This window comes from Dryobates pubescens, chromosome 2 (assembly GCF_014839835.1).
Source record: "Dryobates pubescens isolate bDryPub1 chromosome 2, bDryPub1.pri, whole genome shotgun sequence".
In the NCBI taxonomy this organism is placed as follows: domain Eukaryota; kingdom Metazoa; phylum Chordata; class Aves; order Piciformes; family Picidae; genus Dryobates; species Dryobates pubescens.
The window spans coordinates 45467939-45483525 of record NC_071613.1 but is presented as its reverse complement, the minus strand read 5'-3'; the positions used below and the strand labels follow the sequence as shown (position 1 = coordinate 45483525).

The window sequence follows — 15587 nt, the reverse complement described above, 5'->3', positions numbered from 1 at the left end:
AGATGGAAGGAAAGACTCTTCATCAAGGATTGGTCTAATGGAAGCTGATAACTGCTCATCTTTGCCTCAAGTTTCTTCTGTCCCACAAGATAAAATTTGCGAGCAGATTTTCATGGGGAAAGGAGGCGGTAGGAGGGTTGTATGGTTCTGGGCCATGACATCAATTCTACATGCCTTCCCCAGACGGCAAAAATTTCATGGCTTTTTACCCAGTCTCCTTTTTGCTATGTATGGATTTCATAGATGAGGATAAGACAGTAGCCTGACAGGTAAATTTTTGTAATTCCTTCTAATAAAACACGTGCCACCTGCATTCCATGAGGGCAGAAGCCAAGAGGACCCATGTTCATTTAGACCTTCTTTTCCATGAGAGGAGTGGTAGGAGCAAAGGGTGTGTGGGATGCAGAAGTCCTGTGTTCAGTGACATCCTCTGTCACGGATATCTATCTGCATCTCCAGCAGCTCACATCAGTGGAGTATGAGCATGATGGATCTGCACCAAAATGTGGGGATTTTTTCCCCTGCCTGGCCTTTGTGCTGATGCCACCCACCATGCTTTGCCTGTCTCTGTGGCTGCCTGTCAGGTTGGTGTGGTCTTGCTGGACTTGGAGATGACTAAGGAGACCCAAACTTTTGTATTTTTGGCTATATGTGCACACATTCTGACACCAAGGTAGCAGGGGCACTCCTTTTCCAAAGCTTTCTTGCACAGTGTTCTCATTGTGGGGTTTTGTGTATTGAGTGGAGGTTTTTTTAAGACACACTTCTCGTGCTTGCAGCTCTTGCTGGTGGGGACCTGTGCAGGAGGCTGCAGTCCTTGCTTCTGTGGGATAGTCTGTAAAGTGCCCTCTTCAGCAAGAGATGTTCCCTGTTTGAAAGGCAACCAGGAATAAAGCCAGCCTTGTTAGCACTGTGGCTTTAAAGGTTGTATTTTTTTTTTTAAAAGAAGTTTCATGTTGGCCAAAGGAAATTCTTTCCTCATCGAAGACAGGAAAATAAGGTCATTGTATTATATCCTTCAGAGTGTACTTTTTGAGATGCCATTTGTTGAAGGGGTAATTTTGATTTGGATTTACTGTGGCTTTTCTTTCAGGATTGGTTTTCCCCTCTGGGGTTAGCCTTCCTGTTTTGGATGGTTGGAAGCTTGGGCAGCTTTTCCTGTATGATGTGCTCTGTATATAAGTGATCTCTCCTGAAATAAACTCACTTCCAGTTACTTGAGGGGAATCTAATAGCTGCTGCTTTGTGGCAATTGCTTCAAGTGACAAAGAATTTCTTGGATATGAGCTTGTCAAATGGTTCTGGTCAGTACAGGATGTTCAGTATTAAATTACTTTTATGGGATAATTTTCCCCTATTAATTATTTGCACTTTATGCCACAGACCAGTTAAATTGCTGCCTTCCCAGGACTTGCTCTGTTCTTTTAGCAGTGTTAGAGAATGTATGTTGTCTTTTAAAACACAGAATCACAGAAACATTCAGGTTGGAAACGACCCTCAGGATCACCAGTCCAACCGATACCCCTATTCTGCAAAGTTCACCTCTAAACCATATTCCCAAGCACCACAGGCACATATATTTAAGCCTGTTCAGGGAGTCTTCAAAGAGAATATAATCGACTTTGCATTCTCTTCTCCAGGTGTCCTTGGTGGGTTTCTTGTTTTTGCTAGGGCTGTACATCTCATCCTTGGCCTCCTGCATGGGAGGGTTGTATGGAGCACCCAGGATCCTGCAGTGCATCGCCCAGGAGAACGTGATCCCTGTGCTTGCCTTCCTTGGACGTGGGGTCAGTCATCCTTTCTCTGAGATTGCTGAAGGAATATTGGTGATTTAAGAAGCCAGGATTTCTATGTGTCTGTAGGGTGAGATAGGGGATGTATGAAATGCAAGAACAGGAAGGCTTGGGATCTTGTATACTATGCCAGGAAATGGGTAGTTCTATTAAAAAAAGGAGAGCCCAGCTGCCTTTAGTCCTTTCCCTGCCTGTCTCCTCTGCTGCACTGCCTTTGCCATGGAGCCCTTCCACAGGGCCTGGCACAGAGCAGGAGAAGCTCTGCTTTGCCCTGGCATCTTGCTTCCTCATCTCTGTTCTGTGGCTCTGGGGCTGTCGGTCCTGGCCTGGGAGCTGTCTGTCCTCCCCGTACATATAGACAGCTCTGTTTAGGGTGGGCGGGGGGGAGGACATCAGTCCTCTCCCTCCCTCAGACCTGCTTCTTCAAGATGTCCCTGGCAAAACAACCACTTATGGGATAACTTTGCTTGTGGGATTTTTTGGACAAATGCCTTATCTGCACTGGTGCTGATCTTAACCACGTTCAAGGGAGGTACCTAGCTCTTCTTTGCCCTCCTGTCCAGGGTAGAGGCCTTTTGTCCAAGCACTTGGTGAAATGGATGGTAACTGCCTCTTTATCTTTCTTCCTTGCTTGCTTGCTCGCTTTCTTTCACATTTTCTTTGAGCTGTTCCTATCCTGTTTGGTAATGTCCTAGCTGGGAATGCAAGTAGTCCTCCTGCTGTGGATCCAGTCTGCATGCACTGGAGAAGAGGACACTTCTGTGTGAGATAAGGTGCCTTATGGACTCTGTAATATAAAAACAAAGAATAGATTTGAAAGGTTAAGGGGGCTGCCAAGCTTTGGATATGCTTTGAAACAAAGTATTGCTTTGAGTGTTAAAAGAGACATTTTCCTTGTCCTTGCAAATAATCCCCTTTGCACAAATCATTCTACTGACTGCTGCTTGAAGTACCAGTCACTAAGGGCTCTGAAGTCTTGAGCTATATATTCAGAGCAAGCTATTTTTGATGGTTTTCCCTTTCTCCTAAACAAGGAGAAAAGAATTCTCTCACTCTCAATACCCTGCAGTGCCTAACCATCTGTACTGAGTGGCTGGAAAAACCTTAAGATATTTTGTTCCTTTCAGAGCAGCTTGTAAATACAGAAAAATATTTTGCAATATTAATATTTATGAATGTTAAAAAAGAATTAAATATTTTAGAAGTGTAATGATTTTTGTCCTGTCTTTTAGGTTCCTCAAAGTAATTTCCTAAAATGAAAATCATAACAGGAATAATAAATAGAAATAATCATAGGGAAAGCAGGAACAATAATGACAGCAAAAACTTCCAGCTCCTGAAAGCAGTTGTCAGATGATCCCAGAACAGGCTGCTCAACATTTGACAACCCTTGTGAAATTCTCAGAGATTTAGCAAAGTGAACTGCAAAGTCAATTTGCTCTCTTCTCTGATAGTTTTCTGTCTTTCTGTCACATTTTCTGCTCTGAACTCTAGGCAGAGTGCCATGATGGAAAGGGCTCAAAAAGAGGACTCAAAGGCAGATCACTTTTTACCCTTTCTTCTCTCTGTCATCTTGGAAATTGTGTAGCTAATAAATTTAGTTTGCCCTTACCAATCTGTTCAACACCGGTTCTTCTTTTCCACGGTTGGAGAAAGTGTGGTACTCACCATAACCCCAGTGGAAGGGAAGGACATGAGCGTTTCTATAGAGTTAAACCTGAGCCAGAGGCATTCTGAGATTGTCCCATCTGTTCCCCATCTCAGTACATCTTTCTGATACCAAGGATGCTTTCAGAGAACCTAATACCAAAGATGCTTTCTGAGATGTTTTCTGTTCCTTTGTCCCCAGGACCTATTTCTGTTTCATTGTGAATAGGCTTAAGGTCCAGAACTGGTCCTCTATTCTGTTAATAAATAAGAGTGGAGGAAATAGAAATAGTTTCCATTTGAGCTGTGTGTTTATTAAAGCAGCACATGCAGTAAGTGAAAACCTAACATACTTTGTAAGGTATATTGTCAGATTTTTTCCCAGGAAGGTCTATATGCAGCCTGCACAGGCTCCTTGGGTACTGAAATGGCAGGACAGTCCAGGGAGAGGCTTGTTAAGCCTGGGATTAAAGTTCATGACCTGATGACTCAAGTCTTTCCACCCCTCATGCCCTTTGCTTTGTCTCTCTTTTTCTGCTTTGCTTCACCCCACCCCAAAAGAGGAGAGCGGGTGGTGTTTCTCTTGGCTGCCTGTTTTCCCAACAAATTCCCAGCCTTCCCAGCTGGAAGTTGACTCCCACCCTTCAGCATCCTTGAACACCTAACCTTTCCACTGCATTCCTCCTGCCACCGGGCAGATGTGATTTGAGTGGGAAACCCCAAGTGCAGAGGCTCAGCAGACCATGGATTTAGCTCAACCTTGTGGCAGGGAGGTTGTAGCCAGGTGGGAGCTTGTCTCTTCTCCCAGGCAACCAGCACCAGAACAAGAGAACACAGTCTCAGGCTGCACCAGGGGAGGTTTAGGCTGGCTGTTAGGAAGAAGTTCTTCATAGAAAGAGTGATTGGCCATTGGAATGGGCTGACCAGGGAGGTGGTGGAGTCACCATCACTGGAGGTGTTTAGGAAGAGACTGGATGGGGTGCTTGGTGCCATGGTTTAGTTGATTGGATAGTGTTGGATGATAGGTTGGACTCGATCTCAAAGGTCTCTTCCAACCTGGTCATGTGAAGGCAGCCCTGCTCTGTGCAGTCTAAGTCTTTCCACTCCTCTCCTCGAAGCTGCTGATGTGAAGGCAGCCCTGCTCTGTGCAGTCTAAGCCTTTCCAGCAGCGGCATGCAGGAGCCTTTTGGGTAGGCAATGATGCAGAGTCCTGTAGAGAAATTAGAGACGAACAGTTAACTCCAATTATCATGTTTTATTGCCAGACTCCCATAAGCCTCAGAGATCTCTCTGAGGGTTTATTGCTGCTTTAATGACAATGTTTCAACATGGAGATAGAGAGTGGGAATGGATGAATTTTCCAAAGACAAAGCTGGAGTAAGGTTCAGAGGTGAGATGGGAGCTCAGCAGCTTTTCACTTCTAGTCTGTTCTCTAATTAGTAAGCTGATGAGCCTCTACTTGCACATGCATGTGTTTCATGACTCAAGGGAGTACTGCAGACCACCCAGGTAACTGCCCATGGCAGCTGAACAAGTGGGGAATCCTTATGGCAAGGCTCATGGTTATTAATTGTAATTCAAATTGGTTTTATTTATGAATTAGAAAGGACCCAACAAGACTCCAGTGGCTGCAATTTGCTTAACAAGTCTCATCACCATGGCTTTCGTCTTCATTGGACAAGTGAATGTTCTTGCTCCCATAGTCACCATCAACTTCATGTTGACTTATATTGCTGTAGACTATTCCTATTTCTCAGTCTCCTTGAGCTACAACATTCAGCAGAAACCTGATGAGACCCAGATGGAAAAAGCTAGACCTGCTCACTCTTCCCAGCCTCTAATTGTCAACAAGTCTTCCAGGGGTGCAGCAGATGGAGTAATTCAAAGCAGATCAAATGGCACCTTGCTGGAATTCACAAAAGACATGGACCAGCTTTTTAAACCCTTCCGTGGTGAGCCAGGTACTTGGGAAAAAGGAGAGGCTGAGAATTTAGCTCAAAAAGTCAAACAAAAGAAGGCAAAGAAGCCAGCCAAGCAGACACTGCAAGACAGCTTCCTCCTGGATCTCCGACATGATGCTCCCCCATCTCAGCATGTCTGGGATGAGACTGTAGAGCCCTACAGTGAATGCAGACAGGACCTGGCTGAGCAGGGCCATTGGCATGATGCAGGTCCATGCTCATCACCTGCTGCAGATGCCCAGGGGCCATCCAGGCTGCTGGATCTGGAGGATCAGCTCTACAGCGAGGTGCAGGGCTTCTCTGGCCAGAGGGGAGAAGGTAAGGGCTGTAGAAGATGGACATCTCCATGCTCATGGGGGAATGGTTTATGACCTTGGTTTTCCCAGTGCTTTCTTGAAGGCAGGCATGAAAGTAGCTTTATAGGGAGCTGTCACTCAGTGATTCATGCCAATAATCTCGTGTATTCCAGGTGAGGGGAGAGTTCATTGCTGTGCATCACAGGAGAAGTTCCAGTGCAATTTCCTAGGGAGGATTAATCACGGGAAAGCAGGCAGGGCTATATTTAGCATAGGGTTGTTTACTATATACTCATTATTCTACACATGCATGCCTAATGCTGTGCATTAAAAAGGTTTTGAGTGTATCTTGGGGTTTACTTCATCCTGATGTGGGTTAAGAGGGATGGAGCAGTGCAAATCTAAAACTCAGGCTGTCAAAATGCTGCGTGTGGAGCCTGGAATTTAACATCCACAGCTAGGAGTCTGGATTTGTTTTGTTGGTGCTGTGGTATTCCATACGGTGTGGTTGCTTGGGGTTTGCCAGTGCTGTAGTGTTTTATCAGTGCTAGTCAATTAAACTTCGTACACCTTTCCCATGGAGAAAAGCTTTATTTCTCTTCTTTCACCGATAGGGAAACTGAGGCAGAAGTAGGCAGATGTAGCCTTCAAATGGACTCAGTACCAGAGCTGGCAACTTTTTTTCTTTCCTTTTTATTTTTTTTATTTTTAACTTGCACTTAGTATCAGTCAGGGTTGGAAGGAACCACAAGGATCATCTAGTTCCAACCCTCCTGCCATGCGCAGGGACACCCCACACTAGATCAGGCTGGCCAGAGCCTCATCCAGCCTGGTCTTAAACACCTCCAGGGATGGGGCCTCAACCACCTCTCTGGACAACCCATTCCAGGGCTTCACCACTCTCATGGTGAAGAACTTCCTCCTCACGTCCAGCCTGAATCTCCCCACCTCCAGCTTTATTCCATTCCCCCTAGTCCTAGAACTACCTGATATCCTGAGAAGTCCCTCCCCAGCCTTCTTGTAGGCCCCCTTCAGATACTGGAAGGCCACAATTAGGTCACTAGGCCACTCCTTTTCTGTTTTCATTTTAGAGGTTTTGCTACACCTTTGCCATACCCAGCTGTCAGCTAGAATTTCTGCTTTGGTTTTCTGGGGTTTCATAACGTAAACTAAGAGGAAAAAAACCTCACATTATAGCTCCTCGCTAATGTCTTGTCTCTTCTTTTAATTGCTTTTTAAATGTTTTTCTGTAGACTCTTCCATGAGGCAACAAAATCCAGAGCTGGGAATTCAGCAAATACCAGAATCCTTCTACTCCAAATTCTGCAATCACTGGGTTTCCTTTGCTGGTGTAAGTAGTTATCTTTTATTTTGAGCATTGGTTTGGATCTGTCGAGCACATAAAGAAATTCCTCACTTACTGCAGTGTAATTGCACTCCAGTACTTTAGGATGTCTTTCACCCTCCCCACCTCCCCCAAATATTCCACCTGAATTAAGATACTATGCACCCAGCAGTTCAAATTCAGGGAAAGCCAGGTGTCATATTAATTTAAAAAAAAAGAAAGAAAAAAGTAATAAATCCCAACCCAAACCAAAACAATAGAAATTCCATCTTAGGGCTTTAGAGATGCTGGGGGGAAAAAAATCAGCATCCCTCTTTTCACTGTGTGCCAGCCTGCTTTTTCTTACTGTGGGACAGAGTGAGATGTCAGCTCCAAAGCTGTGTTGCTTTTATTTACGAGCCAGTTTCTGCAAGTTTAGGGTGGGGTTGCATTAAGTGCTGACCTCCTGATTCCAGCAGCCTGGCTGTGAAATTCCATCTATTGAAGGGGGAAAGTGGAGCATTCCTCCAGCACGCTACTTTAAAGAATAAATAACTTTTAAATAGCTTCTGTCTCAGGCTGCTGAGGAGTTTGAGACATTTAAATTCATCTTGGGAAGATGGATTATTGGGCAGATGACAGGAAAAGGGTCAGATATGTATAATGAATGAACCATATGGCTTTGCTGCATGGATGGGGATTTCATAGCTGTGTGTAAAATGTAACAAACCCACTTGAACAATGCACCAAACCCTTTTAATTTAGTCCTCAGATGGGGTTTGATACCTACTTTTCAAATTCACTGCTACTGTTGCCAGCAGCCAGCTCCTGGCGAGGGGTTCCACGGGACTGCAGCACCAGGGGTGGGATGGATGTGGAGTTCCTCTCTAGCAGTGGCATCCCCAGGGGGCTGCAGGCAGATGCTGTCTTTGAGCTTGGTAACTAATGTGGCTCCCAAGGGCTTGTCATTGTGGAGCGGTCAGCTCGCTGCCTGTCCGGGGGGAATTTGCTTGTGGAGATGACTGACATCTTCATTAAAACAGATTTGGTTTCCTGTCAATAATCAGACTTTGGAAAAGGTTGCAGCAGAGCTGAGAAGCCATGAATGATGTGAAATGAAATCACAGAGGCAAAAATCAGATGCATTTATTCATCCTGGTTCCATTCCCCTCTGCCCTCTCTGAGCTTCACCAATCATGTCAGTCTGGACTCATTTAGCCCTTTGCTGCTCCTAATCTCACCCATGAAGATGTTATTCTTTCCCCTGTTCATATGCCCCTTGAGCCAAATCTACCTCCTACATTGATGAGCCTCTGGATTCTTGGAGCAGCCCAGGCAGAGACCTGAGGTCCACCCTGCCTCTTGAACATAGAGTAGCTGACTGAAAGCTACTGAGGATGCTGAAGATGCCACTGTAAATCTGTGCTGTCCCTCTGTTTGAGAATGGGACCAAATGAGGCTTCCAAAAACACGGGAAACTTCATCCACACCATGCCCAAATCTTTTCATACAACACTGGGTGGAAATGTTCAACGTGTGGCCAAAAGCCACACCATGGAGTACTTTGCAGGCAGGACATGATGTGGTTTCTCAGGGGTCCTGCTGCACCATCAGCCTCAGCAACTGATGCCCAGGAGCATCCATCCATCCACCCATATGGTTGCATCCCATGGGCAGGAACTGGGCTGTGCAGCAGGTCTTGTGCAAGGAGAGCTTTTGTCATGTCCCCATCACTGAGAGGGAGACACCTAAAAGGAAATGCATATGAGGATAATTCTGAGTGGCTGCATGCTGGGTCCTGACTGTGCATGTCTCTTACATACTGCTCACAAGAAGACCCTGAGAAAGACAGAAGGGGGGGTGCCATTAAAGCACTGGTTTTGCATTTATGTAAAACTCATCATTTCTGGCAAAAAACCCAAGAGTATCTACTGGTGCTCTCATAACAACTTGAAAGTCTCAGCATTGCCTCACTTAATGAAGAGCTTCTGTCAGAGTTTCAATGCATGCTCATTTTGCCAGGCTGAGAAAAAAACTACTGACCCTGTGTCCGAGGGTGAGCAGTCAGCTCTCACAAAGGGCCAGAGCAGGAGGCCAACAGAGCTGCTGGACTTCACAGAAAAAGGACATTGTCATTGCTGTGTTGTCTCATGGATTCTGGGATAACCCCAAACTGTGTCTTTCCCACAGGCCATCATGTCCCTTATCATAATGTTTGTCATTCAGTGGATCTACACCCTTGTCCTCCTGGGTGCAGCAGTGATTCTGTATTTCTACATTGGCCAAGTGAGCCCAGGACTCCCCCTCGGTGAGTATTTTTTTTCCCTCTGTACTATTAAATCTGTGTAAAACTTAATTAAGCTTTAATTTAACTTAATTAGGGATTGAGACTCTTGTGTTTAATATGTAGGTGACACAGTGAATAATGAAGTTTTGTTTTATTGCTAATTTTAATACATTTTCTCTCTGACTCTTTTCTTTTATATTGGATTCTAACTTCAGCTAGTAGTTGATAGTTTGATAGTTTGAATATTGTGTTTATTGCTTCATTCTATTGTACTTGAAATGGTAAACCCAGATATTAATACAGGGATGGCAGATTGTAAATGTATCACAGCCATGAGAAAGATCTGCTATAAATACACTTTAATTAACTTATTTAATCGATTTAAACCTACCTGAGAAAACCTTAAGGAAAAAGGGAATTAGGACAAGGAGTCTCATGAAATCTCAGCATTCACAAGTGTGGAACAAGGGAGCCTTTTGATTCCAGAACTAAACAGGTTGAATGTGTTTGGAGTGTAATCTGGGAAAATAACTTTCAGGCAGAGGGCATTAGAAAGGTCTGCACATGTGATCGACTTAACGCGGTCAAAATTAAGCAGTGAAGCACACTCAGAAAGCAGCTCACCAGAACCTCCAGCTCCTTGGCGTGGCTGCTCTGTCTCTAAAGGGGGAGGGTGGCAGGCACATAGAGTGCCCATACTCAGGTACTTGTGCATACACATATGTGTGGGTGCGTGCATCCTTGCCTAGGTGCACACATGGGTGAGGACCTGCATGCGTGGGTGTGCCACTTTTTGTCCAAGACTGGAAAGGAGGCTGAGTTCATGCCCGTTATAGCCAACACAGAAATAGCTAATGGAGTTTATTTAGATGAAAGATTATTAGACAGTAGGTGAGTGGGTACTAGGTTTCAGAAACTCAGACAGTGAGAAACAAACATAGAATACATACATAGAATAAACCAGGTTGGAAGAGACCTTCAAGATCATCGCGTCCAACCCATCAACCAATCCAACACCACCTAAACAACTAACCCATGGCACCAAGCACCCCATCAAGTCTTCTGAAAACCTCCAATGATGGTGACTCCACCACCTCCCCAGGCAGCCCATTCCAATGTGCAATCACTCTCTCTGTATAGAACTTTTTCCTAACATCCAACCTGAACCTCCCCCCAAAAAAACCAACCTAGCTGTTACTCAGTAACCATCAAAACATTGCTCAACAATTCTCTCTCTGCTTGTGAGTGTCTTCTTATCTATGTATCTGTATGGGTTAGTAGGAAAGAGCTGAGGTTGTGGATAGTTCTTGCTAATTTGTATCTGCTAAGTTTTAACAACCCTCTTACAGCCCCCATATATTAAACAAAACACAAATAATGTTTTCAGCCTTTGGAGTTTGTATATTTGCTGTATTATAGCTCTGTTAACTGCTTTTGAAACACTTACTGAAAAAGACTTTTAAAACAATTTCTGTGTTAGTGTGTAGAGAATTTTGGAAGTTGATCTGAGAAACAGCAGCATGCTTAGACATTTTGTATTTGGTTCCTTTTGTGCATGCATTCCCATGCATACAGCGGAACAATGGACAGAAAAGAAGTTAGAAATGAACACTTCAAAGTTCAGCCTGAAGTTTTTTCGGCTGTGAGTGAACATTATTTTTGTGGTCACATGGCATTGTGCTCTGTATTAAGGACTAGATAAATACCTTGATTGTGGAAATTCTCTGGGATTTTGACACATCCCTTCTTTTCTTCTTTCCTCCACAACAACCTAAGCCGAATCCAGCAGGCATTGCTAGGCTTCTGTTCTCCTCCCAGTCCCTCACCACAAACTTCTCCTGCCATCTCTAGCACTTCCCTGCCCCTGCAGTGATCCAGTGCAGGAAACTAACTACAGAGAAATCATAAAAAAAATAGTCTTGGTATAATAAGCTAAACCAGCTCACCATGGGGTCAGACAAGAGGGAATGAATGATGAGACCACAACCACCCTGCCTGTGGTTGGCTGAACGGCTCCTCCTGTCTCCTCATCCCTGTGGTGGGCATGATCTTTGAAGTCCAGGGAGGAGAACAGTGGGTGACTGCTTTGCTCATGGCACTGCTGGGGTTTTCACCAGCTGTCAGTCTGGTAAAGGACAGTTGTTCTGCATGGGAAATTTGGGTTAAGTTTCTTGACAGTCTTCTAAAAGCTGCAGTGTGTGGAGAGACTGCAGGAGTGTTCTCACCACTGCAGAATCCTTGTGCACTGAAAGCTAATAACAAGCACATTGCTTTGAGATTTATGCAGAAATTCAATGGCCTAATGCTATTATGAGAGAATTAGCAGCATTCTGACTTCTCATGCCTTTTCTCTGTAGGAGCAGCAGCAAATTTCAGTTTCTTCGGCTGGATTAAGTCGATTTTGATCACCTCATGCAGGTTGGTACCAGGCACTTGGCAGTGACCGAGACAGTGATCTCTATTCCCATGACCCACTAAAGGACACAGAGAGAGGTGGAAGAATTGACTGGCAGTCTATCTGCCCCTTCTTGCATACTCAAAATTATTCTTACATAATGGTGAAAATATCTGTTTGTTTGCATTTGCCTGACATATGACTGGCCACATAAGGGTGGGAGCAGGAGTCTCCTCTGTGCATGGACGCGTCAGCTGATAACTTGATCTCGGTGCCTTAAGGTTTATCTTATCCCATGAGTTTGTGCTTAACCTTGGTGGCTCACGTTGAAGTGGAAAATCTGATAGGAAATGAAGAACAGGAGCCTCTACCTCTTTCATCTGCCATCCACTGAAAGCAAATTACCATGGTAGTGGTGGAACAGGCATGGGTGTCAGTTCTGCTTTGTTTCAGAGAAGAAATTTGGGAAGGAAGCCGCAATAGCTACAGGGCAAATACAATAAACAAGGTATACAGTGAAGGAACTGTTCAGTATTGAGCTTTCATGGCACTGCAGTAGCATTGTTTTGGGGTTTTCCTTCCCAGAAGCCCTTCAGGATTTAATTTGATTAGTTATTAACTGGTTTTGTTAATCTGTTTTGATCCTATTAATTATTAATGCCATGACTTTTGGGTTTCCCACAGAGAGTAGTGACCATCTCTGCTGCTGTGCAATGCAGTGGGGTTTTGAGGTTCTCAATCTGTTGGGCTGCCTTTTTGTTGCAGTGGGTGAACACAGAAGTGAGGACTGCCCAACATAAGGTGCCATGCATGATATGTGCAAATTTGATGACTCCTTTAAAATAAATGAAAGGCCAGGCGTTTAAGTACATTGGCACTTGCCCACGCTTGTTTTGCCAGCTCCTGCCTTTGCCTGTAGCAGTCCCTGTAACATGGCCACATGTCTTTGGTAGCAGAGGTAGCTTGGAATGAGAAGCTGGGAGTGATGAGACCTCTCTTAGGGTCCCTATGGCAGGTCTGTGGCATGGCAAAGAACAGACAAGTTGGTTCTCCCACATCACATCCACCCCTCTCTCTATCAGACCAGTGGAAATCTCCAACCATGGGACTGGGTCTCTGAAGAGCCACCTGTCCAGCACACCTCTTGCCATGAATAGCTTTGTTCACACAGCTACTGTTGCCTCTCACAGCAGTTGTGCAAAGGTGCACACTTGCCCAAGCATTAGGTGATGAGAGCCTGAGTTAGACAAACTACCTAGGAAAGGGAGAATGAGAGGGTGCTTGGGATGAGCACTGTGCTTTCTGCATATCTCATTTGGAGTCAGGGGTTGTCCCTTCCTCTTTTCAAAACATTTGCTGGTGACATGAGCCCAAGCCAAGAATGAGGAGGGGAGGATGGGAACATGGCTGGCACACAGGGCTGTGCTGAAGTGCTGAAGAGTGAGACAGGCCCCAATGCTTCATATCCCGGATACTTGTCTGTCTGATTCCACCTCAGGGTCTAGATGGATCCATGACGGGTCATTTTGGCTTGGTGCAGCTATGATGATAGAGCAGGGTTTTCCTTGCAGTTTGTCCCTCAGTATGTCTCAACCCTATTTGTTGCTTGTTGTCAGGGGTTCCCCACGGGAGGCTGGTTGAGATGTGAGGAAAGGAGAAATTATCCCTTCTGGAGAGGCAGCCTTGCTTCCTGTGGGCAGAGGTGGGGTTGTCTCAGGGAGATTTCATTCTGTGGATTACCAGACCAGCACACTGCTTTGATCAGTGTAGTTGATGAGCAAAGACCCTGCTGAGGAAGGCTGAGTGGGGAGTGCCCAAGGTCCATTTCTCTCTCCTCCAAGAGTGCAATCCCTGAGTCAGCTAACCAGCTTGGTTGCTGCCTTCTGATGCCAGGTCTTCTGCTCTGCTGGCACAAAGTCTGTTTTGGCTCTACTTGAGTTATCTTGCTATGCTGCAAGACCCTGCATTGAAGTAATTTACAGGGTTTTGCTAAGCTCTGTTTTCTTGAAATCCAGGCAAGGTATTTTAATGAATTTATAGTAAAAAAGGAATCCTCTTAGACTGCAAGAGAGTTGGAGGCAACCAAGGAACCTTGACACCTCTAAGGCTCTTAGGAGCTCAGCAAGGTCTGAGTCAGTACTATAAGCTCTTACAGTTTTGATTTGGAGATGTGCAATAAGGTTTTCTTAAAATCAGCCTTGGGGACAAAGAGATTGCAGGAAAATCTCTTTCATTTAAGTGAGTTACAAAAAATAATTGTACACTAGAGCTTAGGAAAGCATAAGAAGGTTATTTTCCATTAGAAATGGTTCATGCATCTTCCTCTCACGTGGAAAGAGTGTGCCATAGCCAATATCTAAAAAGGAAACTGGTGTATTAAGAAAATGCATATTTTCCCAGTATCTGCAGGGGGGAAAGAGTTTATTTTTTTGTGCTCCTTCTAAGAAAAGTGTTCTCAGATTAGCTGTGTGCCTCCCAAAGGTGCTGAGAAGGATTTAGCCTCTTCTCAAAGCACTCTGATTTAGCCCTTTCTCAAAGCGCTCTGCCTTGTTTGCCCATCCGAGAGCACGGCTGCTAATGGATGGCAAACAAAGGGTGATGCAAGTGTCTCTGCTGCTCTGTTTGCAGGAGAAGGCCATCTCCCAAGGAGCAGATCGTGGTGACACCATCCTTTGCAACAGTTGGCATGGAGACCACGCAGCTCACCGAGGAGAACGCAGACTTTGCCTCCCGGGACCGCTATCACCAGTCCTCGCTCATCAGCAGAGAGGAATTTGGGAAACAGTTCCAGTGAAGGACAGAGGGAAAATCGAGCCATTGCTTCAAAAGGCATTTAGAAATGCTAATGGCTGCCACAGTGCCTTGTGAAATACTTGAACATCTAGGAAAAGGACATGAATGGTTATTTATATATTCAAGGCTTGTTTGTTTATGCAAACTAGAACATTGCTGGGTTTCAAATCTTATCCAAAATGAGGGAAAAAAATGCAAGTGAAAGGGCCAGTCTGGGGAAGTGATGAGTTACTGAGGACAATATAATCCTTTTAAAGAATTCAATTATAAGCACTATTGAACTCTAAAGACCATTGCCACTATAAAAGCTTACAACACCCCATTGCAAATGTCCCCTGGGTGACTGGGGATGCTTTGTTCCTGGGAGCTGTGACCTCCGCAGCAGGAGCCAGCGCCCTGCTCCCAGCTGTGCCACGGATGGATGCGACCTTCCAGGTCAATTCACTTCTCCTCTAGGCATGAATTTGCCTGCTTGTAATACAGTAATTTTCTACCTCAGTATTTCAATTACCAAGGTCTTAGAAAGTAGTTAAGGTGTTAGACAATAGGCCAGAATCAGTGGTGAGTGCAGAAGATTATGAAATATATTCACAAATAGAATCAAACCTGCAGTAATGCAGTATAAAGGCCTCTACTGTGAAACTGTGAAATGATGTCTTAGAAGCTGTTCACAGTGATTTCCCACATCCTTTCTGATGTGACATCTGGGACCTGACAACATAGCTGTGTCCAAATACAGAGACAGCTGATTCAGAAGTGCCTTAACAAAATACACTTAGAGCCCATCCCACGGCAAGCTCCCGCAAGTTGCCATTTCTTCTTTTGCCATGATTTGGGATGCAGTAGGTTCAGCTGTGGATGCTACAGGATTTCCTGCACTGACCTTAGGATTGGTGGGCAGTGCCTGTGGCATGGGGTGAGGTCTTGCATGGACATCTCTGTCAGCATTGTTTCTGTCCCCCAGGTGAAAAACCCTCTGCTAAGCACTGTCCTTCCTGCAGGCAGCGGCCTTGCCAGAGAGTCCTGGGGAGGTGTGCAAGTCCCAGCAGCACAGATCAGTTCTGATGACACAAGGACAGAGAAATCACTAC

At 45.0% G+C, this 15587-nt stretch overlaps 1 protein-coding gene across 1 annotated transcript in view; it reads left to right on the top strand.

Annotated features, from left to right (window-relative positions):
* SLC12A8 (solute carrier family 12 member 8) overlaps positions 1-15297 on the top strand; it is a 61141-nt gene extending 45844 nt beyond the window's left edge. The window contains exons 9-14 of the mRNA XM_054176532.1: positions 1641-1787; positions 5044-5719; positions 6951-7048; positions 9212-9329; positions 11666-11726; positions 14332-15297. Coding sequence (XP_054032507.1) covers positions 1641-1787; positions 5044-5719; positions 6951-7048; positions 9212-9329; positions 11666-11726; positions 14332-14497 — 1266 coding nt within the window. The 3' untranslated portion in view covers positions 14498-15297. The remainder of the gene's footprint in view (positions 1-1640; positions 1788-5043; positions 5720-6950; positions 7049-9211; positions 9330-11665; positions 11727-14331) is intronic.
* Positions 15298-15587: the final 290 nt, after the last annotated feature.